A 14,681-nucleotide genomic window follows, 5' to 3' on the forward strand; every position below is an offset into this window, starting at 1 on the left:
GGCTGATTTCGCGATAATTGGCGCAGTTTGCGGGATCGCGTTTATTGTGGATTGAGCAGAGCAGACTTAAATATTAATTTTGAGGTATGCACTCATCAGAGCATATTTTACATAGAACTTGATGCATGCTTTTTATCACCATCTTGGCGGGTAATCCGTCATGATTGGTGCCTTGTGATCTTTTAGCCAGGATATTGCCATTCTCACTTCGCCATGGGATGGTACCAGAGCGTGTTTTCCATCATCTGAGATTAGGGTATCGGATCGTTTTCTCCTTTGCTAGTTAGCTAGCAATGGGGATAAATGCTCCGTCCACATCTTAAGCACACTATGTACGGAAGTTATCAGGTCGCCGCTATCATTTATGTTAAGAAGAAGCTTTAACTAGAACAGCAGAAATGACACTCTGATCACAAAGCCAACAAACCTCCACACGGTCTGTAGCTACGTACACAAACTCCAAATCTTCATCTCATTTAGGCGTTTATACATTTCCGGTTTAATCCCTCTATCTCTTTTATCTAACAATGCCATGCATAATTTTATATTCTCAATCTAATAAAGCTCCTTTAAACAATATGCAAAGTCCTGAGCATAAACACTTCCCATATATACACTTTACTTATACTTGCATACTTTTGAGACTTGAGCTAAAAGTTTTAAACAAACTGATTGAAACTTTGCGCTGTTTTAAACTTGCTAAATCCTACTAAGTGTTACATATGTATGTAGGTATGTGAGCACATGCCATATGCACCTGCTGCTTCTGCTCTAATGAATTTTTGCGAGCGCAGCTGGGCCTCTTATTTTCGTAGTGCGCCAGTGATTACGCTTACAAGATGGTACCTCGGCGTATCACTTCTAAACGAATTAACTGGCTGTAGTTATGAGTCGCTCACGGAAATGTTAAAGTTAAAGTGAAAAGACAAGTAATCGACCCCTAATGAAATGCCAAGCAGCAACGCGTTATTGCAACAAGAATTTGATTGTACAGTACGTAGGTATTACAATATGATCGATCTATTTGCATAGCCAACGGTTCCACAGATGATTATAAATTTGTTCGCTGATTTGTAGGACTTATTTGCTAAAATCGAAAAACTACACAGTCTACAGCGCAAGACAAACTTATTACTAATGTAGAGGAGGTTCAGTATCAGCTGTCACTGATAAGGTGCCATTGATTCTTATTGGAGACGGCCATGCTGCAGCAGCAATTATCAGGTATTAACCAGCCTTAGAAAATAAAATGCTAAATGCAGGTCCTTCTTTGGACTGAATACGCGTTCCCTATCGACTAATAAATATCACTTTATTACTGTCCTTTATCATAACTCCTAGACGGCGTCGAAAGAAGTTGAGTCTGGTCCTACAATATTGAATAGAAAATTTTTCGAGAAAAATTATGGAGGTTTCCATTGAAAAAAAGAAAACATAAAACTGAGCTGTATTTAGGGACACTATATGGAATGCAAAGTATCGATATGGTTCTCATTAGAGGTATTGCTCTTTAAGCATCGAGTACCCGTTAGCATCGAATCAAAAAGGCTCGAAACTCAAAGTATCGGTACCAAGTTTATAGTACAAATGAGCGGTCCAATAATGCATATATCCTGGTATCCTATTACGGGATTTGATCATGGGACTTCGATGCGATTTTAACAAAATTCCAAATTATCATAGGCCACCGTGGTGTGATGGTAGCGTGCTCCGCCTACCACACCGTATGCCCGGGCAAAGCAACATAAAAATTTTAGAAATAAGGTTTTTCAATTACAAGAAAATTTTTCTAAGCGGGGCCGCCCCTCGGCAAAATTTGGCAAGCGCTCCGAGTATATTTCTGCCATGAAAAGCTCTCAGTGAAAACTCATCTGCCTTGCAGATGCCGTTCGGAGTCGGCATAAAACATGTAGGTCCTGTCCGGCCAATTTTTAGAGAAAATCAAGAGGAGCACGACGCAAGTTGGAAGAGAAGCTCGGCCTTAGATCTCTTCGGAGGTTATCGCGCCTTACATTTATTTTTATTTATTCATAGTCAGATGAGCAGACTTTCGTGAATTCCGCAGTTTAATCGTTTATTCATAAAATTTGTGATCTCCCCAGAACCAGCTTACAAATTATTGAGACAAAGCTGACTCGAGACCTATCGAGACCTGCCTTTAGTCATCTACATTCGGTTGACTTGTAAACATGCGCGCTAGGAAGTCTGCGTGACAGTTGACAGTTGTATTGCTAAGTCTCGAGATGATCTTAATATTAAAATAGTTCGCCGCAACCGCAAGCGATGCATTGCCATTCCAACTTTAATCGCACCACAGTTTAACTTGCTGCTAACATGGAGCTCCAGACCGAAAACACATCGTGCAACCTTCTTACCCAACCGTCCATCCGTGAACCCATTAACCATTCTATGAACCTATACTAACTCCTTTCCCTCTTCCCACTTGAGATGATGACTGTCCTGAAGCGTGCACGGTGACAGTTGTTCGCTCACAATTGACGAGACGTAGCTCATAACTGGCCGGTATTTTGATTATGTTTTTTTGTTCTATCCAATGTCAACTTGTTCCCTGCTTATCAAAGAGCGAAAAAGCTTTAAAACTATGATAGAATCTCGGTTCTCGTTTTTTGTGTTCCAAAATTTATTTTATATTCAATTACTTATGCTGCTTAGGTCGTCCTCGTGGTAATCAGCAAGAGTCCTCTTTCGTCTTGCATACAAGTATACTCTTAAGACATTGCACGGGAAGCTGTCACGTCCTGTGATTAGCTCCGGGATATGGGTTGCGTCTTTGAATATTTCGCGAATTTGCGCAACAGTTCTAATTCAATGGAAAATTACTGTAGTGCGCCCATAAGAAACGCCTTCACTTTTAAAAAGCCACTTGATTTACAGGGACTTAAAATCTATGCTCTAATATTTAGTAACAAACTACTCGACCCTAATTTTAGTCTACCCCTCATTGTCAGCCGTGATTTTGCGTCTTAGCAACATGCCATTCACATCACAAATCCACACGCGAACACACAAACCTTTATTTATAAGTTGGTTGCTCGTTGGTCGCTTGACTTGCTCCCATGTTGACTTACCTGTAATTCCAGCATTTCTTTGCCCTGCAATTTCGAATTTAGTATTTCCTTTGTGATGCGCTCTTGCAACTCCAATAAATCTTCCTGTTTGATGCGCCCAGCCGTCGCGTCTTCTTCGTATGAGTCTGCATTCCTATTGCTATCGCGGTTTGATTCTTTCCTATTGCTGTTGTTGCTTTTGCTTGACGTTGACTTTTGTTGTGTTAGTGTTGCTACTGTTGGTTTTGTTGTTGTTGTTGTGGTCGCAGCATCCTTCGAAACTGTTATCGTTGCTGTTGAGATGTTAGTATTATTGCTAGCTGTATTTTTGTTGTTGTTGTCGTTGCTGTCTTGATTACCATTAAGACTGACAGTTTTATTGGAATTAATCTGCTGTTGTTGTTGCATATTGCTTTGCTCGTGGCTGATGTGCTCATTTGCTGTCGAAGCAACATCGTCTACAAAGGCTTCTAATTGTACTGTTGCTCCTGCAATACCACCTCGATTTGCTGTGGATTGCGTTGTTGTTGTAGTTGTCGTTCTTGTTGTTGTTGTCATTATCGCAACACCAGCTGCAGCCGCGTCATCAGCTTGCATTGACAGAATTTGTTGATTGCGACGCTGATGAAATCGTCCTCCGCCGCCACGTTTGCGCTCTGGATTGCCTGCGCCACGTGTACCACGTCTCGTCTCCTTTTCACGTACATCTATGAAATCGGTGGCGAATCTGCAAAGAAAAAGTGAAAAAAAAAAAAACATTTAGAAAAGTGCATAATATGGGCGACTTATTGCTATTTTTCTTCTATTTCTTCTTGTTGCTCTTCCCTTATGGCGTTTTTTTTTTTCTGAAAATAATCTAACTCTGTTCGATCTTCTCTGCCGTAATGTAAGTTTACGTGTCCCTTTCACAAACTACGTTTCATTCAGTGAGAAAAGGGCCACAATTAACTACAAATTCAGCCATTATGCATAGCGCTAGCTCCATTTGCTCAAAAGATAGAATTTAAGAATGCAACATGAAGCAAACATTTTTTTCAGAAAAGAAAACGCCATTAAATTTGCGCTTGACTTACGGCTACCCTTTATCTTTTCCTCGACCTCATTTTACGCTATTTTATAAGTTTAACTTTAAAAATTCTGTTAAATATTGCTCCAAAGTGCTAAGGGGTGAGTTAGAGAGAGGCGCATAACGTTTACGGGTAATGAAAATCATGAAAAGCCCTAAGAGATTCTAAATACCGCGACCTTTGTATCGTTGTGGCATAAACTTACATAATAAATTTAGCGAGTTTTAACGCCCCACACATACGCATTTGAATATTTGTATGTAGCAATCTCCTCCTAAAAACACACTGAACCACAGATGTACGTACACTGAAGTCTACATATACAGGGTGCGTCATAAATTGAAGTGCTGCATATGTTTTGAACATTTGAAAATTGTTGAGTAACTTCTTTTGGAGACAGAGTCTTGAAGCTTGGAACATACTCATGTTCGCCACCTTCCGAGCCATACTTCAGGACAAGTGTGATGGGCGAATTTTTGGGCGTGATTTCTGTTCGTCAAGAGAGGACTTCGTCAACTGTGACACGGCTGCCAAGGCAAAATCCTTCGACCCTTGGATGCCAACAAGTACTTTGTCTTTCCTTCATTTACCGCAAGACCCACTTCTTTTCATTTTTATTTAATCCAGAGAAAGCAGAACTCACGACGCGTTTGTATAGACTATTAATATCAATGTTATTAGTATACTTCAACAGCTGTGTGTTCTTATAATGGATTGTGCCTTCTGCTGGAACTATCTGCTCAAGCATTAATCAAGCAGAAATCGCACGAAAAGGAAACGCCTTGTGTGAAACTTCGTTTGGTTTTAAATAGCTCGGATAAGTCCTTCACAATGCTTGCGGAACTCGTAGTATTGCTCAACGTCTTGCTGAAGGATGATAGCGCCTTGCGACATCTACTGCAGTGGCCATTGAAATAAATGCGCAATTCAGTACCAAGTTTTTGTTTTTCTGGTGCAAAAAAAAAGTCGCCGGCAAGAACTGAAATTTACGGCTGTGAAAGAGCATCTCTCGACGATCCGCACCAAGGCGAAATTTTTCAATATAAGGTTTATATGTGCTTCAACATCAAAAGATGATGCGGGCAAAAGGATTTGCCCACCTTCAAGATATACGATGACTTCCCTCGCCATGATATTAAAATGACGCACCCCTATCTTAACGCCATGTTGAACAAGACCTTTTGTAAATGGTCCTACAGTCGGAAAATTAAGGATCTACGATATAACATCTACCTAAGGGGTGAGGTTGATTGACTTCACCGTCTCTCGAAATACGGCCAAGTAGAGTATCAGGTTCCAGCATAAAATGATACACCATACAACTTTGGTGTCTTCTGACCGACGAGCACGAAACCAAATTGATGAGGTTGTGATGGATGTCAGGCAGAGTTCCAGTGTCTTGGATGTGTGCGCTCTAAGAGGTTCAAATATCGAGCTGTCCCAACCTTGCCGCAGCCGAAATACGTGCAAGCCTCTGTGCAGCAAAGAAAGTGCTGCAGTGAAACAAGGAAAATTTTACGTCGAAAAGCTACTCGCGAAACAGTCAACAGACGATTACCCCACTCGGCTCTCACACCTACTAACTAAGAGCAGTCCTCGACCTCGCAATGTAGCTGAGTAGTGGGAGCATATTTCTCTCTCCTTACAGTACAGTCGCTGCTGGTACCAAAGTCATGAATAGGAATGTAGCGCTGCCTCGATAAAAAGGACGCTTCTTATAATAGAGCCACGCTGCATATGAGTGCACAGTGGGCACAAATTGAAATATTATTTTCATCACTCTTAGCAGGTCGTAATTTTAATCATGTTTCATAAGGGTGGAACAGGGGTGACTCTGGAATGTGTGATCCTTAGTTCCATAGGTGGACGCCGTTTCGAGATATCGCCATAAAGGTGGACCAGGGGTGACTCTGGAATGTGTTTGTACGAAATGGGAATCAAATGAAAGTTGTTAATGAGTATTTTAAAAGCGAGTGATCCTTAGTTCCATAGGTGGACGCCGTTTCGGGATATCGCCATAAAGGTGGACCAGGGGTGACTCTAGAATGTGTTTGTACGAAATGGGAATCAAATGAAAGATGTTAATGAGTATTTTAAAAGCGAGTGGGCCTTCGGTGTATAGGTAGACACCTTTTCGAAATATCGCCATAAAGGTGGACCAAGGGTGATCCAGAAAATCATCTGTCGGGTACTGCTAATTTATTTATATATGCAATACCAAAAACAGTATTCCTGCCAAGATTCCAAGGGCTGTTGATTTCGCCCTGTAGAACTTTTTCATTTTCTTCTACTTAATAAGTTATATTTTGCGTCAATAAACCAATCCAATTACCATGTTTCATCCCTTTTTTCGTATATGGTATAGAATTATACATTTTTTTCATTTTTCGTAATTTTTGATATCAAAAGAGTGGGCGTGGTTATAATCGGATTTCGGCTATTTTTTATACCAAGATAAAGTGACTTCAGATAAGTACGTGGACTAAGTTTAGTAAAGATATATCGGTTTTTGCTCAAGTTATCCTGTTAACGGCCGAGCGGAAGGACAGACGGTAGACTGTGTATAAAAACTGGGCGTGGCTTCAACCGATTTCGCCCATTTTCACAGAAAACAATTACCGTCATAGAATCTATGCCCCTACCAAATTTAAGAGGGATTAGTAAATTTTTGTTCGACATATGGCATTAAAAGTATTCTAGACGAATTAAATGAAAACGGGCGGAGCTACGCCCATTTTGAAATTTTGTTTTATCTTTATATTTTGTTGCACCATATCATTACTGGATATACCTCAAAATTTACTCAAGTTATCGTGTTAACGGACAGACGGACGGACGTACGGACGGACGGACGGACGGACATGGCTCAATCAAATTTTTTTCGATACTGCTGATTTTGATATATGGAAGTCTATATCTATCTCGATTCCTTTATACCTGTACAATAGGCCGGGTCGATTTGTGGGGAGGCAAAAAAATCGCCCATTGCTCTGTGAAAATCATATTCTAGGGATCAAAATAAGAAACTTTGCCGAAGGAACCATACCTCTAAAACGAATTCTGATGTCCCCCCTTTGGGTCGAACTGCAAATTTTGAAAAAGCCTACTTTGAAATGCCTATGTTTTTTCTTTTTGGAGTTTATTTTTCTCTTTAGAAATTTATTTAGTCAGAACATATGTAAATGAAAAAATTAATTTAACTTAGTAATAGAAAAGAAATTAAAAAATTATTAGAAATTAGCGTTTTTACAACCCCCTTTTAAACCAAGGCATCACTGTGACACAATTGCAGATCGTAAAATTGCTTGTGTTGTTTTTTTTAAGCCACCACAAGATACAGCAGGTAGAATTGAAATTGCCCCTACCCAAAAGTTCGGTCCAAAGGGGGGGACATCAGAATTCGTTTTAGAGGTATGGTTACTTCTTATTTTGTTTCTTAATTTGATCCCTAGAATACGATTTTCACAGGGCAATGAGCGGTTTTTAAATCGACCCGCCCTACTGTACAACCAACCGTTATCCAATCAAAGTTAATATACTCTGTGAGCTCTGCTCAACTGAGTATATAAATGTTCGTATGTATATGTTGTATCCGCTGTGGGGCGCCGTAACGTGCGGTATATTGGAGCGTTATCACGACGCGAAGAAGGAAAAGAGACGTCTATTTAGAAAGAAAAAAACGTAAGGCAGAACTGCGTTAAAAATATCAACTTTGTTTTACACGACCGATTCGTATCTGGGCCGATATCCAACTGTGGTTATTTTAATATACATATGCAAGGAGATGAAAGAAAACTTGGTGCCCCCATAAATTCAGAAAACAAAAATTCAGAAAAACATTTTCTCAGAAAACATTAGTCAGAACGCTTTTTTCAGCAATACAAAATTTAGAGGTCAAAATTTCGAAGTCAAAATTCAGAAAGTAATAAGATGACAGAAAAAACATAAAATTGTTTTCAAAATTCAGAAATATTTATTTATTTGGAAGGTATTATATATGTATAAAGAAAAAGTGGTACAATCTTAAATTTGAAATTGTGTGCAATGGCAAGCATGTTAATCGTTTTCGCTTTTATCTTTTTCAAATGATCTTACAATATTGAACTTCGACCAGCGTCTCTATATTTTTTCTTGCGATTTCGATATGGATCGCCTCCAGCTGAAAATTGCTGCAGTTTTGTTTCTGTTATTGCCTGCTCGTTTTTTATTTTATTTATAAAATTAAACATTTAGGGTGTGTCCTAAGTGCACTTCGAATGGCGTTGTGCCACCCTTCGATTATTTGTTCGGGCTTCAAAATTTGGTGATATTATACATATTCCATAAATCGATTGGATATAACGCCTTCTTTAGATGTTGCTGTGTTCCAGGCTGAAAAAAAACTCAGAAGTAAAATTCAAAGGTCAAATTTCAGAAGTCATAATCAGACAGTAAAAAAAACATTAAATTTTGAGCAAATTCTGAAATTTGACTTCTGAATTTGGACTTCTGAATTTTGGCTTTCTGAAAAAGGGTTCTGACTAATCTTTTCTGAAAAAGTGTGTTTCTAAGTTTAAATACATTAACCTACAAATTTTTTTTTACCGAAAATTGGCGAATTTCGATCACATCAACTCGCAGTTAAAAGCGAGAAATGCTCAGTAGAGAATAAAATGAAAATGTGAATGAAGTTTAATGTAGAAAAGAGCTAACATTGAATGCTTTCAGCGAGCACTAGATACGTTGCAAAACGTTGAGATATAGAAAACTTGCATTATGAACGGCGAGTTGAGCCAACTGCCTGATGAAATAATTATCCTTAAGTTTTAAGGAAAAGGATCTCTTAAATTATTTGACACACTCACTATAATAATAGTGACAAATTGTTTCTATAACCAACAATTTAAAATGTCGAAGAGCTGTCAGATAAGTCGAATGTACAAAATGAGCGATATAGCGAAAAAAAATTACGCTCAGAAATTTGACGTAAAATCCCAATCATTGGTTGCATTAAAAATATTCAACGGTACGTTCAAAAATTTATTACTCAACTATTGAACAGTTGTATTTGCTGGGAGCGCCAATTTCTTGCGCATTCTTAAATTAGCATGTTTATAAAAGTACTGTTTATAACTTTCAAGTTTATCTTAATGCGGTGTCACCAGTGAACTGCTGGTGCAAAGTATTTTTTTGGAGACCTCCCTAAACATCATTCGAAAATCAAACAATTCCAAATTTTTAAAACTTCCCAGTACTTTTGTCACATCCTGTATATACATATGTACACGTATGTTAGTTTTGTGTTTTGCCCCATAAGGATAACAACGCGTTTCATGCTTAATTGCATTTGTTTTTCCTGTTGCATTTTGTTGTAATTACCCGCCCATATTTTGTGAAATACCCGCAGGCGAGCATTTGAAAAAAACTTGTTTGTCTTGCCCCTCCTAGTTTGACATATGTTAAACGCGTCGGACTGCTGATAAGTGCCAATTTGGGGGTGTTGATATTTATACTTCTTAGCAACAACCACAACAACAATACACACATAACTTACAACTTTGTCGTTGATATTGTTAGGGGTGCTGTAGCCAAGAGCGTTCAATTTTTTGGGCGTTGTGTACTTACATTAAGCGTGTGCTTACAAACATATGTATACATAGCCATAAACACAATATGAATGCTTACAACAAAAAATACACCCACAAGCTACGATAAGCTTGAGGGTATGGGTAATCATATTACAGAAACTAAATTAAAATTACACATTGTATATTAAAAAAGTTTTTGTTATGATAACACAAGTACATTAACCGATAAAAAAAGTTTGTGTAAATTGAGCATAAAGAACAAAAAAAAAAAAAAAAAAACCTTGCCAAGCCATGCTGCCACTCGTCATAGACGAAGGCTAATTTGGACTAAACAGTCTAATAGACGGGAGTTTGGGTTGCAGATTGCAGTTAATTTCGAAATATTTTCAACTCCAATTGTTGGTAATAACAAATGCATGAGCTTAATTTTGCGGACATCAACATAGCGGTGTCTTGATATCGCGCACACATATCATATAAGCCCCTGGAAAAGCACCATCATAATATCTCAGTGGTATGTCTGCCACGAAAAGTCTCAGCCAAAATTCAGTTGAAACATTTTTTCAGTTCACATGGTTCATAAAACTCAGTAATAAAGCTTTAAAATAGTCAGACTTAAAATTGCAAGAATTTTAAAATCTTGGTTTCACGATATTTGTACCTGAAACTGCCAAAAACACAGAAAACCGATACGATTTTTCGTCACGAAAACTTCAGTTTATAACAAAACAACATACGATTTGAAAGTGCACTATTTTGCTTGAAATGTTTTAGCTTTTGGAAGTATCCCTTTGCGATTTGAGATATTGTTTTTTAAAATGTAATAGTTTTCGATATTTTCTCTATATAAAGTTTCGATATTCAGGTTTAGCGTACCGGAAAGCTTCCGAAAAGCATGACCAAATTTCTGAGTCTAAACTTCTTGCAATATACACATAACGATACATAACACATTTACATTTTGCAAGAAGGAAATACATATTGTGACGAATATTAGCAACGCTAAAGGCTTGGTTTCCTCGAAAGCGGTGCCGCTATATAGCGCCCGTTATGTAACGGTAGAGTACGATGTCAAAAATGCTTCAATGTAAAAGTAATTATGTGGAAAGTAAGAAGACGGTGAAGTTCACCTTAACGTAAAATAGCGGCGGGGCAATAAATGTAACGGCCGTCATAACGGCACAAACTCGTTCATCAACGTTTTTTTCCCACCGCTATACTCAAAGCGGTGAACATATTGTCCAATATTTGAAATTATTTATAAAGTGAACATCATTTTTGAAGTTTAATTTTTCTTAGTGTGTTTTTTCGCACATACGCATTAAAAAATGAATAAATAAACTAAAAAAACATGCGAAAATGAAAAATTGAAATTTACGGGGTCGCCTGCCGTAAGTATTCATAGTTTCCAACAAAACGATACCACTGAAAACGGTGAGTATTCCGGCCGCTCATTAGCGGTCATAATAAAGCGGCGCCGCTTTTGGAGGAAACCAAGCCTTAAGGGATACTATCATCTCTAAGCCAATACTAAGCAGTGATTTGTATGCACATAACCAAATTAATCATTATGTATTCACATATGTCCATAAAAGCAGCGGAGAAAAACGCACAAACAATGCATAAATCTGAGATACTCCCAAAAGTAGGCAATTATTTGTGCAAGTATCACTCACATATACACGCGCATATGAGAATCTATACACGTGCATCTGTAGTTATAATTTTATAGCAGTAACTAAGTAAATTCTGGAAACGCCTAGAAGTATGGAACGAGGAAATTAAAGAGTATAAAAGAGCGCAATCTGAGCAGTCATAGAATCAGTTTGATTTAAGCACGCTATCTGTCGAGCAGTAGAAGTGTTATTGTGAAGTACTTTAAATAAAGGCCATTTTACATTATTGAATGGTGGAGTTATTTAATCAACAGTTTAGTGATTCGAACGTTAGTAGAAGGTTGCAAAAAAGAGGAATTGCACTAAATTCATTACAATATGTTTGTAGGAACCACTCTTAGTGAATAAAGAACATATGTTCTAAGTAATTACTGTTATGTAATTTTAAGAGCCTTTGTATGCGATCGCCTTGGTGTGATTGTTGCGTATTCCGCCTACCACACCGAAGATGCCGGGTTCACGCCCCGGACAAAACAACATCAAAATTTTATAAACAAGTTTTTTCAATTAGAATAAAATTTTTCTAAGCGGGGTCGTCCCTCGGCAGTGTTTGGCAAGCAATCCGAGTGTATTTCTGCCATGAAAAGCACTCAGTGAAAACTCATCTTCCTTGCAGATTCCGCTCGGACTTGGCATAAAACAAGTAGGTCCTGTCACGCCAATTTATACGAAAAATTAAAAGTAGCACCACGCAAATTGGAAGAGAAGCTCGGCCTGAAAACTCTTCGGAGGTTATCGCGCCTTACATTTATTTTGTTTGTATGTAAGTAAACTTTACAAATTCCCCCTAAAAATAAACAACTAAAGTATCAAAAATCGTATTTGTAAAATGATGTTTTGAAAAGATCAAGCCAACCTTCAAAACTTTCGAGAAACAGGCGAAGAAAAAACAACAAAATACCGTTAGAAACTAGTTTAGCTAAGTTTTTTAGCCACACAACTTGTCTGCGTGTAACTTTTAAGCTGCAACTTAACTTCGTTTCAACACAAGTCACAAACAATTTGACACGGAGAAATGACAATGGAAGCAATGTTAAACAAAAAGGTCGTAGATTTTTATATGAAAAGGACAACTGCAATTTCACAAATGCGCCACCGCAACAAATGCAAACACCCACACTAATATCTTATCAACATTTCCACACGCGCGCTCTCGGAGAGGGAGTGAAACAAGCATCCCCTCTCTGATTCACTACTAATTTAAAGCGCAAATAACCTACAATCACCCAAGCAAATTAACACCCACCCGCTCCACTTAAGCACGCATTGAACATAAAATTTCCTCTATGTATGTAAGTATCATTGAAAATGCTTTCAACTTATCAGAAAATATACAAGTTCACGGCAACAATGTTTTTAAATAACATCCAACTAGTCCAAAAAAGAAATGACTATTTACAAAAATTAAAAAGACTTAACAGTAGAAATGCAAAAGTAAATTGTTAGCAATATACTGCATCAACAAGCCTCCGAGAAAAATAAAAAAAAAATGGTTCAAGGAAAAAATAATAGTACATGCACACAAAAAATACAGTGCCGTGCTAACACTTCTCGGGGTAATGTCAAAACTAATTTTGGTGTACCTTCCAATTTAGCATAAAAAAATTGCAATATTTGCACAGTTTGGTATAATTGTACAGTATTACACTTTTCGGATTGATACTAAAACTAATTTTGGAGTCAATGCTGTTGCTCGCTGCATTGAGTAATTGCAGATGTGAACAGCAAGCCGCTGTGGTGTGGTGGGTTCAAGTCCCGGTCGAAGCAAAATCCAACGGTTTTTTTACTAAGTTTTAAGTTTATTATTATAGTTTAAATTATATTTTTCCTGGGAATGACATCCACACTATTTTGGTTTTTATATAGAACAACACCACAAAGTGCGAAAACCAAAAATTAACGCTTCACGTTTAAAGTAATTTTGCGAAATAGTCTTGAGACAAATAGCCTGTTTTATTCATTTAACAATACAAAAGAATTATACCAATTTCAGACAGAGGTGGAAGGGAATCAAAGTTTTCATAAATAAATGCAAAAATTTCCATTTTACCGCATGTAATGTAAAACAGCCTTTTCCTTTTTAACTCTAAATATAACAAAGTCCGACAACTACTACACTCAGAGAAAAACGCCGTTCTAAAATCCAGTACCACCGGACTTAATTCAAGCTTTTTATGTTCTTACTTTTTTGTTCTTGAAAAACGAACGACCTGTTCTCAAAACAACAACCTTGTTCTTGAACTGACAACCATTTTTTTTAAAAAAAAGAACGGTTGGTCTTAAAACATGAACAAATGTTCTATTAATGAGAATATTGTTCTTAATTTAAGGAAATTAAGGCAAAGAGACGGTATAATTCGTGTGCACTATAATGTTAAATACAACATTTGGCACGAGCTATCAACCAGTTGCAGTGGCCCAGCGGTTATGATGTTGCGGTTGCGATCGTGTGGCGCGAGTTCGATCACCGCCAAACCCTGTATTTTTTTAAAACAATTTTTATATGTTCCATTTTTTTTAACTCTTTTTTTTTCGTTCAGTTCCATTCACATACGCACAGGTAATTCTCAAACTTGCGTCTTCAAATAAGAATGATTTCTCAATAAAGGCCGCGGTACAATGACATTTTTCATATAGATGCGTTTAACACAAGCTTGTGCATTCCAATAACATCGCCACAACGAACCAAGATGTTGCGTTTGTAAATATGAAGGAACTTCAGACTTGGCAATTGGAGTTTATTACGCCTTGCACATTCACATACAAAATTTCGCGAAGCACTGTTTTAAACATTCTCCCTTTACAACAAAAATACTTGCTAACATATTTTGTGTCGTATTCGATTGTTATATTGCAGTTTTTAATTGCGAAAAATGTTAGAAAATTCACCAACCAATGGGAAAAGTAATTTCACGCCAACACCCTTAGCCAAAGCAAATGACAAATTCTTCTTCTTATGATTTGCTTGGAACGAAATTGGGGAGTTGGCTACTTTTCAATATCAGATGGTGCCAGTGTCGCTCATTCTACCATTCTCCATAAAAATTCGGGTAATCTACTCATAATGCATGAGCATGTGTTAAAAAACTGCTTATGTGTCGGAGCTATAAGAGAAGTGTATGAAAAAATGCATATTATTCATTTTTTCTTAAACCTTTTAATTTTGATACAAAATTTTTTGTTATAGATATTTTTTATTTATGACAAAAAAATTATTATTAATAAAAAATAAATGGGTAACTATTGAAAAAAATTCTTTCCCCTCCCACCAAAGAGCAAGCACGAACCGTTCTTGAATTGAAA

The 14,681-nt window shown here is 37.4% G+C and overlaps 1 protein-coding gene across 9 annotated transcripts in view; it reads right to left on the minus strand.

The window, feature by feature from the left end:
* The window catches only part of Wnt5 (Wnt oncogene analog 5), a 638,708-nt gene that overhangs the window by 55,886 nt on the left and 568,141 nt on the right, over window positions 1–14,681 (minus strand). For all 9 annotated transcript variants that reach the window (XM_067776631.1, XM_067776636.1, XM_067776637.1 and 6 more), the window contains one exon: window positions 3,090–3,795. In XM_067776631.1, coding sequence (XP_067632732.1) covers window positions 3,090–3,795 — 706 coding nt within the window. The remainder of the gene's footprint in view (window positions 1–3,089; window positions 3,796–14,681) is intronic.

The sequence above is a fragment of the Eurosta solidaginis genome, chromosome 3 (genome assembly GCF_040869045.1).
Source record: "Eurosta solidaginis isolate ZX-2024a chromosome 3, ASM4086904v1, whole genome shotgun sequence".
Taxonomy (NCBI): Eukaryota; Metazoa; Arthropoda; class Insecta; order Diptera; family Tephritidae; genus Eurosta; species Eurosta solidaginis.